This window comes from Aquarana catesbeiana, linkage group LG03, assembly GCF_042186555.1.
Source record: "Aquarana catesbeiana isolate 2022-GZ linkage group LG03, ASM4218655v1, whole genome shotgun sequence".
Classification (NCBI taxonomy): Eukaryota; Metazoa; Chordata; class Amphibia; order Anura; family Ranidae; genus Aquarana; species Aquarana catesbeiana.
The window spans coordinates 721,006,611-721,020,948 of record NC_133326.1 but is presented as its reverse complement, the minus strand read 5'-3'; the positions used below and the strand labels follow the sequence as shown (position 1 = coordinate 721,020,948).

Below are 14,338 nucleotides of genomic sequence, written 5' to 3'. Positions count from 1 at the left end.
AGTAGAACATAGACTGTTGATTGGGAGAGAGCAACGGGAGTGCAAACCCAGTAGAGCTAATCAGGAACTTTATACTGTGTATCCAAGGAACACCGTATCAAGCATTTTCCAGGACTGAGGGAAGTTTGACAATACAAGTCATGGAAATAGGCAGCATGGCCTGTGACTTTGAGTTCAACACCCACAGCATTATTCAAAGTAATGCTTATCTGTCTAATTTGGGAGTGAATGAAAAGATACCCCCCAGGTAAGTGATGAGAGACTTTGTAGGCAACGAAAAGAAAAATTGATCAAAAAATGTATAATTTTATAAATTATATTTATTTTAAAGAAGATATACAATTATTCAGGTGCAAACATCATCTAAGGAGTATATTGAATAAAAACAACAAGTTACAACAATAAATCATTAGTGCGTGGTAGTTTTGTGGACATTCGGTCCGACGCGTTTCAGGTCACTTGAGGGGTCCTTTCATCAGGGGCATTCAAGACCAGGTGAAAACTACCATAGCATATTCTAAAAACAGAAACAAAAAAGAGATATAATAGTAATGATAGAAAAATAAAAATAAAGATAAAAATAAAAATAAAGATAAGAAGCAGCAAAAATAGAATCCATCATGGACGAGGGTCAAGAGAAGGTAGCATCATTGAGGCGGAGAGTGGGAGCTCACCTACCGATTATGTGAACTTATCTGTCTAATTTGGGAGTGTTATGTCAGAGAGAGAAATGGAACCAGGAAAGGATCACTATAAGGGACTTAATTCACAAAGCCACAGCTACAGATTAATACCCTTCAACTTAAAATGGGGTCGGATGGGCCATCTCATATACCCTACTGAATAGCCCACCGATTTATACCCAAAATAAAGAATTGGAAATCTGGAATCTTGACTGTTTGGTGTAATGTAATTGCATGAGGGATTGGAAGTGGAACAGTCTGACAAAAAGGTAATGAACAAACTCAGCAGCCCCTATGGGGGTACCGCTACATAAATATATATATATATATATATTAGCCTTCAAAATGGGCACTTTTGATTTTTCCAGTTCGGGTCCCGTAGACTTCAATTGGGTTCAATATCCTGTTCTGAACATTTTCGATGTTCGAAAGTTCTGCCGCAAACCGAACTGGGGGTCGTTCAACCCATGTCTATACTGTGTTAACCACTTGCCGACCGCCTAAGGCAGATATGCTGCGGCAGAATGGCATGGGCAGGTAAAATTACGTACCTGGTACGTGATCTGCTTCCCGCCCAAGGCGGTCGGCATCGTTAGGGGAGCGATCAATGCTGAGGGGGAGGCCACTCATTCGTGGCCACCCCCTCGCGATCGCTCCTAACGAATGAAAATCTTCCTCTGCTGTAATGTAAACAGAGGCAGAGGAAGTAATGTCACCTCTCCTCGTGTTGGTCTTTTTCGTTCCGGCGCAGAGGAGAGAACACATCCATGTAAGTCCACCAACACTACACTAACAGTAAAACACACTAGGCACACTTTTCACCCCCGATCACCCCCCGCCACCCCCTGTCACAGTGACACTAATAGCTGTTTTTTGTTTACTGATTATTGCATTGGTGTCAGTTTGTGATAGTTATAAGTGGTAGGGCAGTTAGTGTTAGGCCCCCTTTAGGTCTAGAGTACCCCCCTAACCCCCCCAATAAAGGTTTAACCCTGTGATCACCCTCCATCGCCAGTGTCACTAAGCGATCATTTTTCTGATCGATGTATTAGTGTCACTGGTGACGCTAGTTAGGGAGATAAGTATTTAGGTTCGCCGTCAGCGTTTTATAGCATCAGGTACCCCCATATACTATCTAATAAAGGTTTTAACCCCTTGATTGCCCCCTAGTTAACCCTTTCACCACTAATCACCGTATAACTGTTACGGGTGACGCTGGTTAGTTAGCTTATTTTTTATAGCGTCAGAGCACCCGCCATTTATTACCTAATAAAGGTTTAACCCCCTGATCGGCCGGCGGGTGATACAAAATAGGTTTTAGGGTCAGATAGGGTCTGCGTCGCTCCAGGCAGCGTCAGGTTAGTGCCAGTACTGCTAACACCCACGCACGCAGCATACACCTCCCTTAGTGCTATAGTATCTGAACAGTTCAATATCTGATCCGATCAGATCTATACTGGCGTCCCCAGCAGTTTAGGGTTCCCAAAAATGCAGTGTTAGCGGGATCAGCCCAGATACCTGCTAGCACCTGCGTTTTGCCCCTCCGCCCAGCCCAGCCCAACCAAGTGCAGTATCGATCGATCACTGTCATATACAAAACACTAAACACACATAACTGCAGTGTTCGCAGAGTCAGGCCTGATCCCTGTGATCGCTAACAGTTTTTTTGGTAGCATTCGAATCAGTCGCTAATGGTCAGGAGCTTTTTTACCTGTGAGTCTCACTAGTGTACCCCTAAATTTAGAGCCCAAAATGGCAAATCGAAGGTACACTAGTGAGGAGGCCTACACGTTTCTGAGCATGACAGATAGTGAAGAGGAAGTCACTCATCTGTCAGATTCAGGCTCAGAATACGATCCTGTAGAGGACAGCGGCTCTATGACAGATAGCTCTGACGACGGAGTTGTGGTCCCTGCCAAGGTCAGGCGTACCAGACCCCAAACTTCTTCTGCTGTTGTTGAGGTGCAAGAACCACAGGTCCCTCGTATGGAGCAGAGAAGTACTAGCACCGCTATTCCTTCTGGTGAACTGGCAAGCACCAGCGGCCTAGTAAACCCCGGTCGTAGTCAAACCAGCACCGCAGTAACACTTGGTGACGTGGCAAGTCCCATAAGTGCAGTTCAAGCTGGTGAGGTGGCAAGCACAAGTAGTGTCCCGCTGCCACCAAGAAGAAGACAAACACAGGCCCGTCGTGCCAATAATGCCCTTCCTGCTGCATTCGCCAATCCTAATTGGGAACCCACCACTTCTGCAGTGCCCGTACTTCCCCCATTCACATCCCCAATCAAATGCAGTCGGCTGCATGAGAGGCATTTTCTTTATGTCCTCCCGAGTACCCCTACCCAACGAACCCCCCCAAAAAAGATGTTGTGTCTGTAGAAAGCGCGGATATAGGCTTGACACCCGCTATTATTGTCCCTCCTGTCCTGACAATCCTGGTCTCTGCATTGGTGAATGTTTTAAACGCTACCATGCACTAGTTGAGTATTAGCGTAGGGTACAGCACTGCACAGACTAGGCACACTTTCACAGGGTCTCCCAAGATGCCATCGCATTTTGAGAGACCCGAACCTGGAACCGGTTACCGTTATAAAAGTTACAGTTACAAAAAAAAGTGTAAAAAAAAGTAAAAAAACAAAAAAATATATAAAATAAAAAAAACAAAAATAGTTGTTGTTTTATTGTTCTCTCTCTCTATTCTCTCTCTATTGTTCTGCTCTTTTTTTACTGTATTCTATTCCGCAATGTTTTATTGTTATTATGTTTTATCATGTTTGCTTTTCAGGTATGCAATTTTTTATACTTTACTGTTTACTGTGTTTTATTGTTAACCATTTTTTTGTTTTCAGGTACGCCATTAAGTTTTAGCGCGGATTTATTTATCTTGACAGCAACAGTGTTTGCTCCCACGATATATAAAGCCATGACTCCAGCGCTGTCGGAGGTGATATATGCCGAAACATGGGGGCAGCAGTGGCTGGAGGAGCGATTTGCTCCTAACTTTTGTGGCGGATGCCCCCATGCTTCGGCATATATAAATGGTGCATGTATGCCCATCATTAGAAGTGGGTGGATGAAGGGAGGTATTCTAATGGTGGGCATACCCACCAATCAATCTCTTTTTTTCGTTCAGCCCACAGGCTGCATGAAAAAAAAGATTACAATATATGCCCAATAAGGACCAGCAACGTACTGGTATGTTGCTGGACTTTGAGTGGTTATACCAGAATGATGCCTGCAGGTTTAGGTATCATCTTGGTATCATTCTTTTCAGCCAGCGGTCGGCTTTCATGTAAAAGCAATCCTAATTAGCCTCTAGACTGCTTTTGCAAGCAGTGGGAGGGAATGTCCCCCCCCACCGTCTTCCATGTTTTTCTCTAGCTCTTCTGTCCCAACAGGGAACCTGAGAATGCAGCCGGTGATTCCGCCAGCTGACCATAGAGCTGATCAGAGACCAGAAAGGCTCCAATCATCTCTATGGCCTAAGAAACCGGAAGCTACGAGCATTTCATGACTTAGATTTCGCCGGATGTAAACAGCGCCATTGGGAAATTGGGAAAGCATTTTATCACACTGATCTTGGTGTGGTCAGATGCTTTGAGGGCAGAGGAGAGATCTAGGGTCTAATAGACCCCATTTTTTTCAAAAAAGAGTACCTGTCACTACCTATTGCTATTATAGGGGATATTTACATTCCCTGACATAACAATAAAAATTATAAAAAAATGAAAGGAACAGTTCAAAAATAAGATAAAAAAGCGAAAAAAAAAAAAAAGAAAAAAAAAAAAAAGCACCCCTGTCCCCCCCTGCTCTACCACAAAGGCGAACGCAAATGTTGGTCTGGTGTCAAATGTAAACAGCAATTGCACCATGCATGTGCGTTATCACCAGAAAGGTCAGATCCAGGGCAGTGAGTGTGAAAAAAAAATGAAACACCCACAATTTTAATCTGTAGGGCCTTTGCTTTAAAAAAAATATATAATTTTTGGGGGTTCAAAGTACTTTTCTTGCAAAAAATTTTTTTTTCTCATTTAAACAAACAGTGTCAGAAAGGGCTTTGTCTTCAAGTGGTTAGAAGAGTGGGTGATGTGTGACATAAGCTTCTAAATGTTGTGCATAAAATGCCAGGACAGTTCAAACCCCCCCCCCAAATGACCCCATTTTGGAAAGTAGACACCCCAAGCTATTTGCTGAGAGGCATGTCGAGTCCATGGAATATTTTATATTGTGACACAAGTTGCGGGAAAAAGGCAATTTTTTTTTTTTTTTCACAAAGTTGTCACTAAATGATATATTGCTCAAACATGCCATGGGGATATGTGAAATTACACCCCAAAATACATTCTGTTGCTTCTCCTGAGTTCAAGGATACCACATGTGTGAGACTTTTTGGGAGCCTAGCTGCGTACGGGACCCCAAAAACCAAGCACCGCCTTCAGGGTTTCTAAGGGTGTAAATTTTTGATTTCACTCCTCACTGCCTATGACAGTTTTGGAGGCCATAAAATGCCAAGATGGCACAACCCCCCCCCCCCAAATGACCCCATTTTGGAAAGTAGACACCCCAAGCTATTTGCTGAGAGGTATGGTAAGTATTTTGCTTTTTGTCACAAAGTTTTGAAAATTGAAAAAAGAAAAAAAAATACATTTTTCTTTTCATTCTTCATTTTCAAAAACAAATGAGAGCTGCAAAATACTCACCATGCCTCTCAGCAAATAGCTTGGGATGTCTACTTTCCAAAATGGGGTCATTTGGGGGGGTTTTGTGCCATCTTGGCATTTTATGGCCTTGGAAACTGTGATAGGTAGTGAGGAGTGAAATCAAAATTTACGCCCTTAGAAATACTGAAGGCGGTGATTGGTTTTCGGGGCCCCGTACGCGGCTAGGCTCCCAAAAAGTCCCACACATGTGGTATCCCCATACTCAGGAGAAGCAGCAGAATGTATTTTGGGGTGTAATTCCACATATGCCCATGGCATGTTTGAGCAATATATCATTTAGTGACAACTTTGTGTAAAAAAAAAAAAAAGTTTGACATTTTCCCGCAACTTGTGGCAAAATATAAAATATTCCATGGACTCAACATGCCTCTCAGCAAATAGCTAGGGGTGTCTACTTTCCAAAATGGGGTCATTTGGGGGGGGGGTGAACTGTCCTGGCATTTTATGGCCTTCAAAACTGTGATAGGTAGTGAGGAGTGAAATCAAAAATTTACGTCCTTAGAAATCCTGAAGGCGGTGATTGGTTTTTGGGGCCCTGTACGCAGCTAGGCTCCCAAAAAGTCCCACACATGTGGTATCCCCGTACTCAGGAGAAACAACAGAATGTATTTTGGGGTGCAATTCCACATATGCCCATGGCATGTGTGAGCAATATATCATTTAGTGACAACTTTTTGTAAATTTTTTTTTTGTTATTAATTAATCAATTGGGACAAAAAAATTAATATTCAATGGGCTCAACATTCCTCTCAGCAATTTCCTTGGGGTGTCTACTTTCCAAAATGGGGTCATTTGGGGGGGTTTGTACTGCCCTGCCATGTTAGCACCTCAAAAAATGAGATAGGCAGTCATAAACTAAAAGCTGTGTAAATTCCAGAAAATGTACCCTAGTTTGTAGATGCTATAACTTTTGCGCAAACCAATAAATATACACTTATTGAAATTTGTTTTACCAAAGACATGTGGCTGAATACATTTTGGACTAAATGTATGACTAAAATTGAGGTTATTGTATTTTTTTATAACAAAAAGTAGAAAATATTGTTTTTTTTCTGTTCTTTTTCCGTTTATAGCACAAAAAATAAAAACTGCAGAGGTGACCAAATATCATCAAAAGAAAGCTCTATTTGTGGGAAGAAAAGGACGCAAATTTCGTTTGGGTACAGCATTGCATGACCGCGCAATTAGCAGTTAAAGCGACGCAGTGCCAAATTGTAAAAAGTGCTCTGGTCAGGAAGGGGGTAAATCCTTCCGGGGGTGAAGTGGTTAAAAGGTAAAATTGTAAAAAAGAAAAAAAAAACACTGACACGTCTACTCCACCCACCCCAAAAAAATTAAAAGAAAGCACTGTAAAAAAAATAACAAAAAAATTTAAATTGTAAAAAATAATTTAAAAAATAATTGTAAAAAATAAAATTGTAAAAAAATAAATATAATAAAATAAAAAACTACTGACACAGTCCACTGTCACATGACAAAGTATCGGTAATCGGTATCGGTACTTGGAAAAAAGTATTAGTACTTGTACTCTTAAAAAAGTGGTATCGGTGCAACCCTAGTACCAATTATAACCACCTGGTGCAATTTCAGTATTCTATTGAGGACAGTTGCTGTGTTTGCATCCTTTTGGAGCTATTTAACTCTTTGAAAGTATTTCAACAAAAAAGAAAGGAGGTGCCTAATACTGTACTTGTGTGCAAATGTGAGATATTCAGTGAGCCAATCACACCAGCAGGAAATGACATTTCTGGGGGCGTTCTGTACACCAGGTTTCCATAGTGCATTGAATATTTGCTGTGTAAAATACAAATACTCCAGTGGATATAGTGCCAATATGGGGCAGATAGACACAAGTTGTAGGATAGAAACGGTATCTAGCAATGTGCAGAGGGTTCATCCAGAATTTGTAGCCACACCCCTTTAGCACCTGATGGGTTTTATATATGTATAAGATATTGGGATCTGAGCACAGGTATGAAGGGGAGGAAAGACGAGAAATCCATACCGGAATCTAACATGGAATTGTTTTGTTTTTCTTTTTTTTTTTAATCAAACATTAACAAAAAATACAATCATAAAGAAAAATATGATACAGGTTAAATTGCCTGCAAACGACATGACATAAATAAAGGTCAATTCACATATGTCCTATATTTCTGCATTATTATTTAGACTAGAGGTCCCCAACTTCGGTGCCAGTCTGTGGCCTGTTGGGGCCGCACCGCGTGGGGGGGAGGTGGGCAGTGGGTAGAGTGAGCCAGCACAACTTGCAATGCCACCCTCCAACCACCGGAGGGTGCCCGCTCCCCTTCTCCCAGCACCAGTACTCCCTCCCCTCTCTGGTCACCTTGGGAAGAAGAGGAGCAGAGATGAGGAGAAAGGAGAGGAGAGCCGGGCCAGGGAAAGGCTCCTCACCGTCATAGAGCACTGGTAAGACCTGTGAGCTGACTTCAGGCAACACGGCTGCATGCCCCCCAACCCCCCTGAAGTGACAGGCTGCCCCCCATTCTGTCTTCCAGGAACCTGGTCCCTGCTGCCGGGGAGGTTGGGGACCGCTGATTTAGACCATTGAGAGTTTCTTGTGATTTTATTTTATTTTCAAAACAAAAAAGTGAAAAATTACAAATGATAGAAAATTATAAAGAAAAAGAGGAAATGATTGATTGTGTGTGGAGAGCCCCATAAACATTTGGGTATGCACTGAAGATCAATGTGGATATTTGCAGCTATAAGACATCAAACAAGCCACATACTTTTCCTTACAGACAGGCTTGTGATTGGATAAAATCTCCCCCCCTCCCCCTTAATACATACACTATATTGCCTAAAGTATTGGGACACCTGCCTTTACAAACACATGAACTTTAATGACAGAAAAAAGAAAATGCAGCGCTTACATATACAGTTGAAAAATAATGATAATATATGAGTGACCGAATATAACACAATATAAGTGTAAAAACAAAAGTGGGATATAAAAACAAAAAAAATAATGAATAAATAGTGTCCACCAATGTGAAAAAAGTGTACAAAACAGGAGGGGAAGGGTTGAGTGAAAAAGTCCCGGTGTCAATAGATGCGGTCAGTAAGTTGACATCACAGGAGGCATCAGTGAAAACATGACAGAAAGGGGATCTTGCAAGAGGAACCACCACCAATTGTGTGAAGGCTTACCGGAAACAGTGGACTTAAAGGGACATATACCTCTTAAGTCATGCAGGCTTGTGGTGATATTCACTGTTTAAAGTGGAAACAATCACAGACTCAGGTCACCACCATCACAATTCTGGGTCTGAATGGAACTGGTCATCGGTACTCACATGATGAAACCAAAAATTAAAGAAAGGTTCCACACAGTGTGATATCGTAGATTTTAATAAAAAGAGGGTAAACAGGAACACTCACATTTCAAATGGAGATAAAAGGGCTCTTACAGAGACATGGATTAGCGCAATAATGTTGGCAGGACTCGATCCGACGTGTTTTGTCTGCTTAGACGTCATCTGGGGTTTACACACACATGAATTTTAATGGCATCCCAGTCTTAGTCCGTAGGGTTCAATATTGAGTTGGCCCACTCTTTGTAGCTATAACAGCTTCAACTCTTCTGGGAAGGCTGTCCACAAGGTTTAGGAGAGTGTCTATGGGAATGTTTGACCATTCTTCCAGAAGCCCATTTATGAGGTCAGGCACTGATGTTGGATAGGAAGGCCTGGCTCGCTCTAGCTGATCCCAAAAGTTTTCTATCGGGTTGGGGTCCGGACTCTGCGCAGGCCAGTCAAGTTCCTCCACACCAAACTCACTCATCCACATTATATTACTAAAAGTATTGGGCCACCCCTCCAAATTATTTGGTGGAGGGGGGATTATGGTGTGGGGTTGTTTTTCAGGGGTTGGGCTTGGACCCTTAATTCGAGTAAAGGGAACTCTTAACACGTCAGCATACCAAGACATTTTGGACAATTTCATGCTCCTAACTTTGTGGGAACAGTTTGGGGATGGCCCCTTCCTGTTCCAACATGACTGCACACCAGTGCACAAAGCAAGGTCCATAAAGACATGGGTGAGCGAGTTTGGGGTGGAGGAACTTGACTGGCCTGCACAGAGCCATGACCTCAACCCGATAGAATGGTTTTGGGATGAATTAAAGCAGAGACTTCTCGTCCACATCAGTGCCCTACCTTACAAATGCGCTTCTGGAAGACTGGTCCAACATTCCCATAGGCACACTCCTACACCTTGTGGACAGCCTTCCCAGACGGGTTGAAGCTGTTATAGCTGCCAAGGGTGGGCCAATTCAATATTGAACCCTACGGAGTAAGACTGGGATGCCATTAAAGTTCATGTGTGTGTAAAGGCAGGCGTCACAATACTTTTGGCAATATAGTGTAGTATGTGACTAAAACATTAATGCATTTCCTATCCTAATATGACACCAACCTTCTTCTAGAATTACTCTACTAATTAAAGCGGTATAATAAACCCGAAACAAAAAATGGCATGTATTGCAGCTTACCAATCATTAGATGTGGCGGCCGCATTCGTTTTCTTTTTTTTAGGCTTTTTTCCCTCTTTTTTCACCTGGTGATCTGGCCAGTAACAAACCTCCTGTATTAGAGCGCCCCAATTATTCATAAAAATGTACATAAAATTATTTCAAAATTAAATCACACTTGAGTAGAAGCACCAGCCCCCTGCCAGGAACCCTTGCCACATATGGAAGCAGTGGTCTCCCTGCAGAGATCTGACACATCCTCTGTTGAGTCAAATCTAAATCTCTCCAATTCGTGAAGCTCATACTCCCTGTTAATTGGCTGTGACTAGTTGTGACTCAGCAATGGGCATGTTGGACCTCTGCAGAGAGACAGCTGCTTCCACACAGAGATCAAGGGTTCTTCTTTAAAGCATTTTGGCAGGGCGAAGGCTTTTCTACTTAGGCTGTGGCTGCTTTCTAAAAAAAAAAAAAAAAAAAAAAAAACAACTTTGCACAGTTTTTGGTTTGAAGCCCTTGGAATGTATTTATCAGATTTAACCTGTTGGTGCCGACAGTATGCAAATATGCCGCCTCTCAGAGGGTGAGCCTTGGTACTGAGCGGCTGCATATTTGGGTGCAATATGCAAAAAAACAGCTGTGCCCAGAGTGCGCGCCCAGTGCCGGCACATTTCTGGTGGCAAACAGAAAGCTCCCGATCGCTGCTTTGCGATTGGGAGCTTTCCAATCCTGTGACCCCTGTGACAGCCAATCACAGCGGTGACATGATCATAAGCCCCGCCCCACCTTCTGCCACCCTAAACCCCTTAAAGGTCTGGGAGGCGCTGGCACCAAGGGGTTAAGCTGAAAGTTCTGTTGGGATTTAATGACATCACAGAGTTCAAGAACTCTGATTGGATTAAGATGAGACATTAATAAAAACATGTTCTGGTGTAAATTTCCAGGGGGCGACATAGAGCACTGCAGAGCTCAGACCCCCCGACTCTGTATAGAGGAGATAGATGACAGACGTTTCCGTTTTGTTCTCTTTTCTCACTCTAACCCAAAACTTTATCTCCCCTCCCCCACATTTCTGGGGGTTCAGTCCTCCTGAGAGGGGTACACCCGGTCACACAATAATGTTACTTTGTACATCAACAAACCAAAAAACATCTCACACCTACAGTATAAACTGACTTTTTCTATTCTACTCATTTATTTCCTCTATTACATTGCAGATCAGCATGATTTTATAGCATGGCCTCCTATTTCTGTAACCCTGCACCCTGATTTGTACTGTACCCCAAACTACAATAAAAGAGACACTGACTGGAGTCCTCACCATCTGCCCCATTGGATGAATATTTAACAAATCTGACCCTCCCTTACTATGATGTCATCAGTCTCTGGGCGGAGTTCTCACTATTATTCCCGTTTCCCCCCACAGATCTTTATACAACCTCTCCATACATATAACCCAGCATGGAGGGGCTCAGTGAAGGTGGTGGTGAAGGTGTGGAGATGTCGGATCGGGTCACACAGATCATAAAAGAAGATCCGCCCGGCCTCATAATCCAGATCTATCCTGACTCTGTTACTGGAGATATTGGTGGGTAAGAGTGTCTTATTACTGTCATGTATCACCCAATACTGATTACCAGACCTGTCCAAACTCCAGGACTTCTTATTCTTTCCAATCACTGACTTCTTTCCTCTCCTCTCTATACTGGGGTAACACATCCCGACTCTCCAGCTATCTGACCCCCCGACATCCACTTCCCAGTAATGTCTCCCTGAGGAGAAACTCCGACTGCTCAACACCTGAAGATATAACTGAAATCTCTCTGGTGTTTCTGGACGATTCTGTTTTCTATCTGACAAGGATACAGTTTTCCTGTCATCTGATATATGTAGATCATTATGAGCTGTGTTTACATCCAGTAATATGTCTGCAGCTCCCTGTATATAGGAGTATACATTTACCTCTGTTATTATATCAGATAAACCTGTGTGTAAGACCCCCGCCACATCCAGACCCCCTCCATCATGGAGGAGTTCCTCATGTCTCTCTCTGTCCTCATTATCTCCATCCTCAGTATCACACAAGTCACCTGTGTCTGATTCCTGTAAGACAGTCAGTGGATCCGTCATGTTACACAGCTCCTCAATGTGACATATCTTCCTGGACAGCTCCTCCTTCTTTATTTCCAGATCCTGGATGGAGATGGAGATCCGCTCTGCCCTCCCGGAGATTTCCCTCAGAACTCTCTTCTCCAGGTCTTCCAGACGTCTCCTGAGATCTCTAAACAGGACAGTGACTCTCTCGGTGTCACCAGCTGCTTCTTCTTCTACTTTCCTCCTGTGTTCCTGCAGACTCTGGACTCTTTCCTCCGTCTCCTCTCTCTTTGTCAGAAGTTTCTGCAGAACATTCCTCAGTGTCTCCTTCGTCTTATCAGAAGCCTCATCCAGTGACTCCATCTTATGTCCTGTGTGTTCTCCAATCATACAAAACTTACAGACACAGGTCTCATCCTCAGTGCAGTAATACTCCAGGATCTTCTTATGGACGGAGCATTTCCTGCTCTCCATGGACAAGGTGGGGTCACATAAGATGTGTTCTGGGGACTTTTTGTGGACTCTCAGGTGTTTATCACACAAAGAAACCTCACAGTGCAGACAGGATCTAACAGCAGGTACAGGAGAGTCCACACAGTGAGTACAGAAGACCCCGGACTCCTCCCGATCTGGCTGAGCAGACAGGAAATTCTCCACTATGTTACGTAGTGTTATGTTCCATTGCAGTGCAGGCCGATCCGGAAACTTCTCTCTGCATTCAGGACAGGAATATTCTCCAGACCCCTCCTGTGTATCCAGCACACGATCAATACAGACCCGGCAGAAGTTGTGACCACATCTCAGGTTTACAGGATCTGTATAAATGTTCAGACAGACGGAACATTCCAACTCAGCTCTCAGATCACCAGACGCCATCGCTGACAGCAGATGAGGAAATGAAAGTGAAAGACACGGAGAAGAATGTAGTTGGGAGGGTCACGTCCTCTACACAGGGTGAGGCTGGACTGTGACTTGTACTGTATTCATAGGATTAGTTATATGAAGGGACACAGATAATAAAAACATCTCCTGTAGGACAATGTTCATCTCCTGGGAATATAACAGACATCTTTGTATTTATACAGTGGGGTTGATTTACTAAAGGCAAATCCACTCTGCACTACAAGTGTACTTGGAAGTGCAGTCACTGTAGGTCCGAGGAGAAGATCTGAAATGAGGGGAAGCTCTGCTGATTTTATCATCCAATCATGTGTAAGCAAAAATGCTGTTTTTTATTTTCCTTGCATGTCCCCCTCAGATCTACAGCGACTGCACCTCCAAGTGCACTTGTAGTGCAAAGTGGATTTGCCTTTAGTAAATAAACCCCCCATCCAGCACATGGATGGTTTGCTATCTGGATAATCTATATAGATTATGTAGCCATGACCCCCGACCCCTAGAGGCCTAATGGTGACCTCCAGAGTCAGGGAGAGCTGACATTCATCTTCACAGTGTGGATTACTAGCAGTGCCGGCCCAAGACATTGTGCTGCCTGGTACCAAGAATGAAATACTGCCCCCCCCAAAAAAAAAAATCACGCCCACCTAAATGCCCCCACATCCATTATTTTATATCATGGTAACTAAAGAGGACCTGTCATGGCTCCATAAATGTAAAGGAGTATAAAAAGGACCTGTAAAAATGCAAACCGCGGAGGTGATCAAATACCACCAAAAGAAAGCTCTATTTGTGGGAAAAAAAGAAGATCAATTTTGTTTGTGTACAGCGTCACACGACCGCGAAATTGTCAGTTAAAGCGACGCAGTGCCGTATCACAAAAAAAATGATTGAAGTGCAATATTTCTATTATTACATGTTATATAAAATAAAATAGTTCAACTCACCATAATGCAGAATCAGTGGGAGCCCCGAGCGTGTCACTTGCCAATGTCACCTGCCTTCAGATGCGGATTGTCACTTGCCAATGTCACTTGCCTTCAGATGCAGATTGTCACTTGCCACAACTCCACCTGCCACACATTGCGGATTGTCACTTGCCACAACGCCACCGACCACACATTGCAGATTGCCACAACGTCACCCGCCACACATTGTGGATTATTACTTGTCACGACACCACCTGCCACACATTGCGGATTGTCACTTGCCATGTCACCTGCCACACGTACCAGATTGTCGCTTGCCACGTCACCTGGCACACATTGTGGATTGCGACTTGCCACTGCTGCTGATCCCACTGTGAGGAGCCCGGTGTTCTACCGAAAAAGGTTCCTCATCGGATAGTGTCCGCCCTGTACTGCGCTTGCGCAGTACGGAGGACAAAGGAGACGCCGAAAGTCTCCGAACATCAACAGCGGGAGCGTGTGGCACAATGTACTCTGAAGCGC

General features: G+C 43.5%; 1 protein-coding gene across 1 annotated transcript; it reads right to left on the bottom strand.

Annotated features, from left to right (window-relative positions):
* Positions 1-9,708: 9,708 nt before the first annotated feature.
* LOC141133722 (E3 ubiquitin/ISG15 ligase TRIM25-like) lies at positions 9,709-12,956 on the bottom strand. Its single transcript, XM_073623244.1, has one exon. The coding sequence runs from the start codon at positions 12,864-12,866 to the stop codon at positions 11,301-11,303; it is 1,566 nt and encodes a 521-aa protein (XP_073479345.1). The 5' UTR covers positions 12,867-12,956; the 3' UTR covers positions 9,709-11,300.
* Between the last annotated feature and the right edge of the window lie 1,382 nt (positions 12,957-14,338).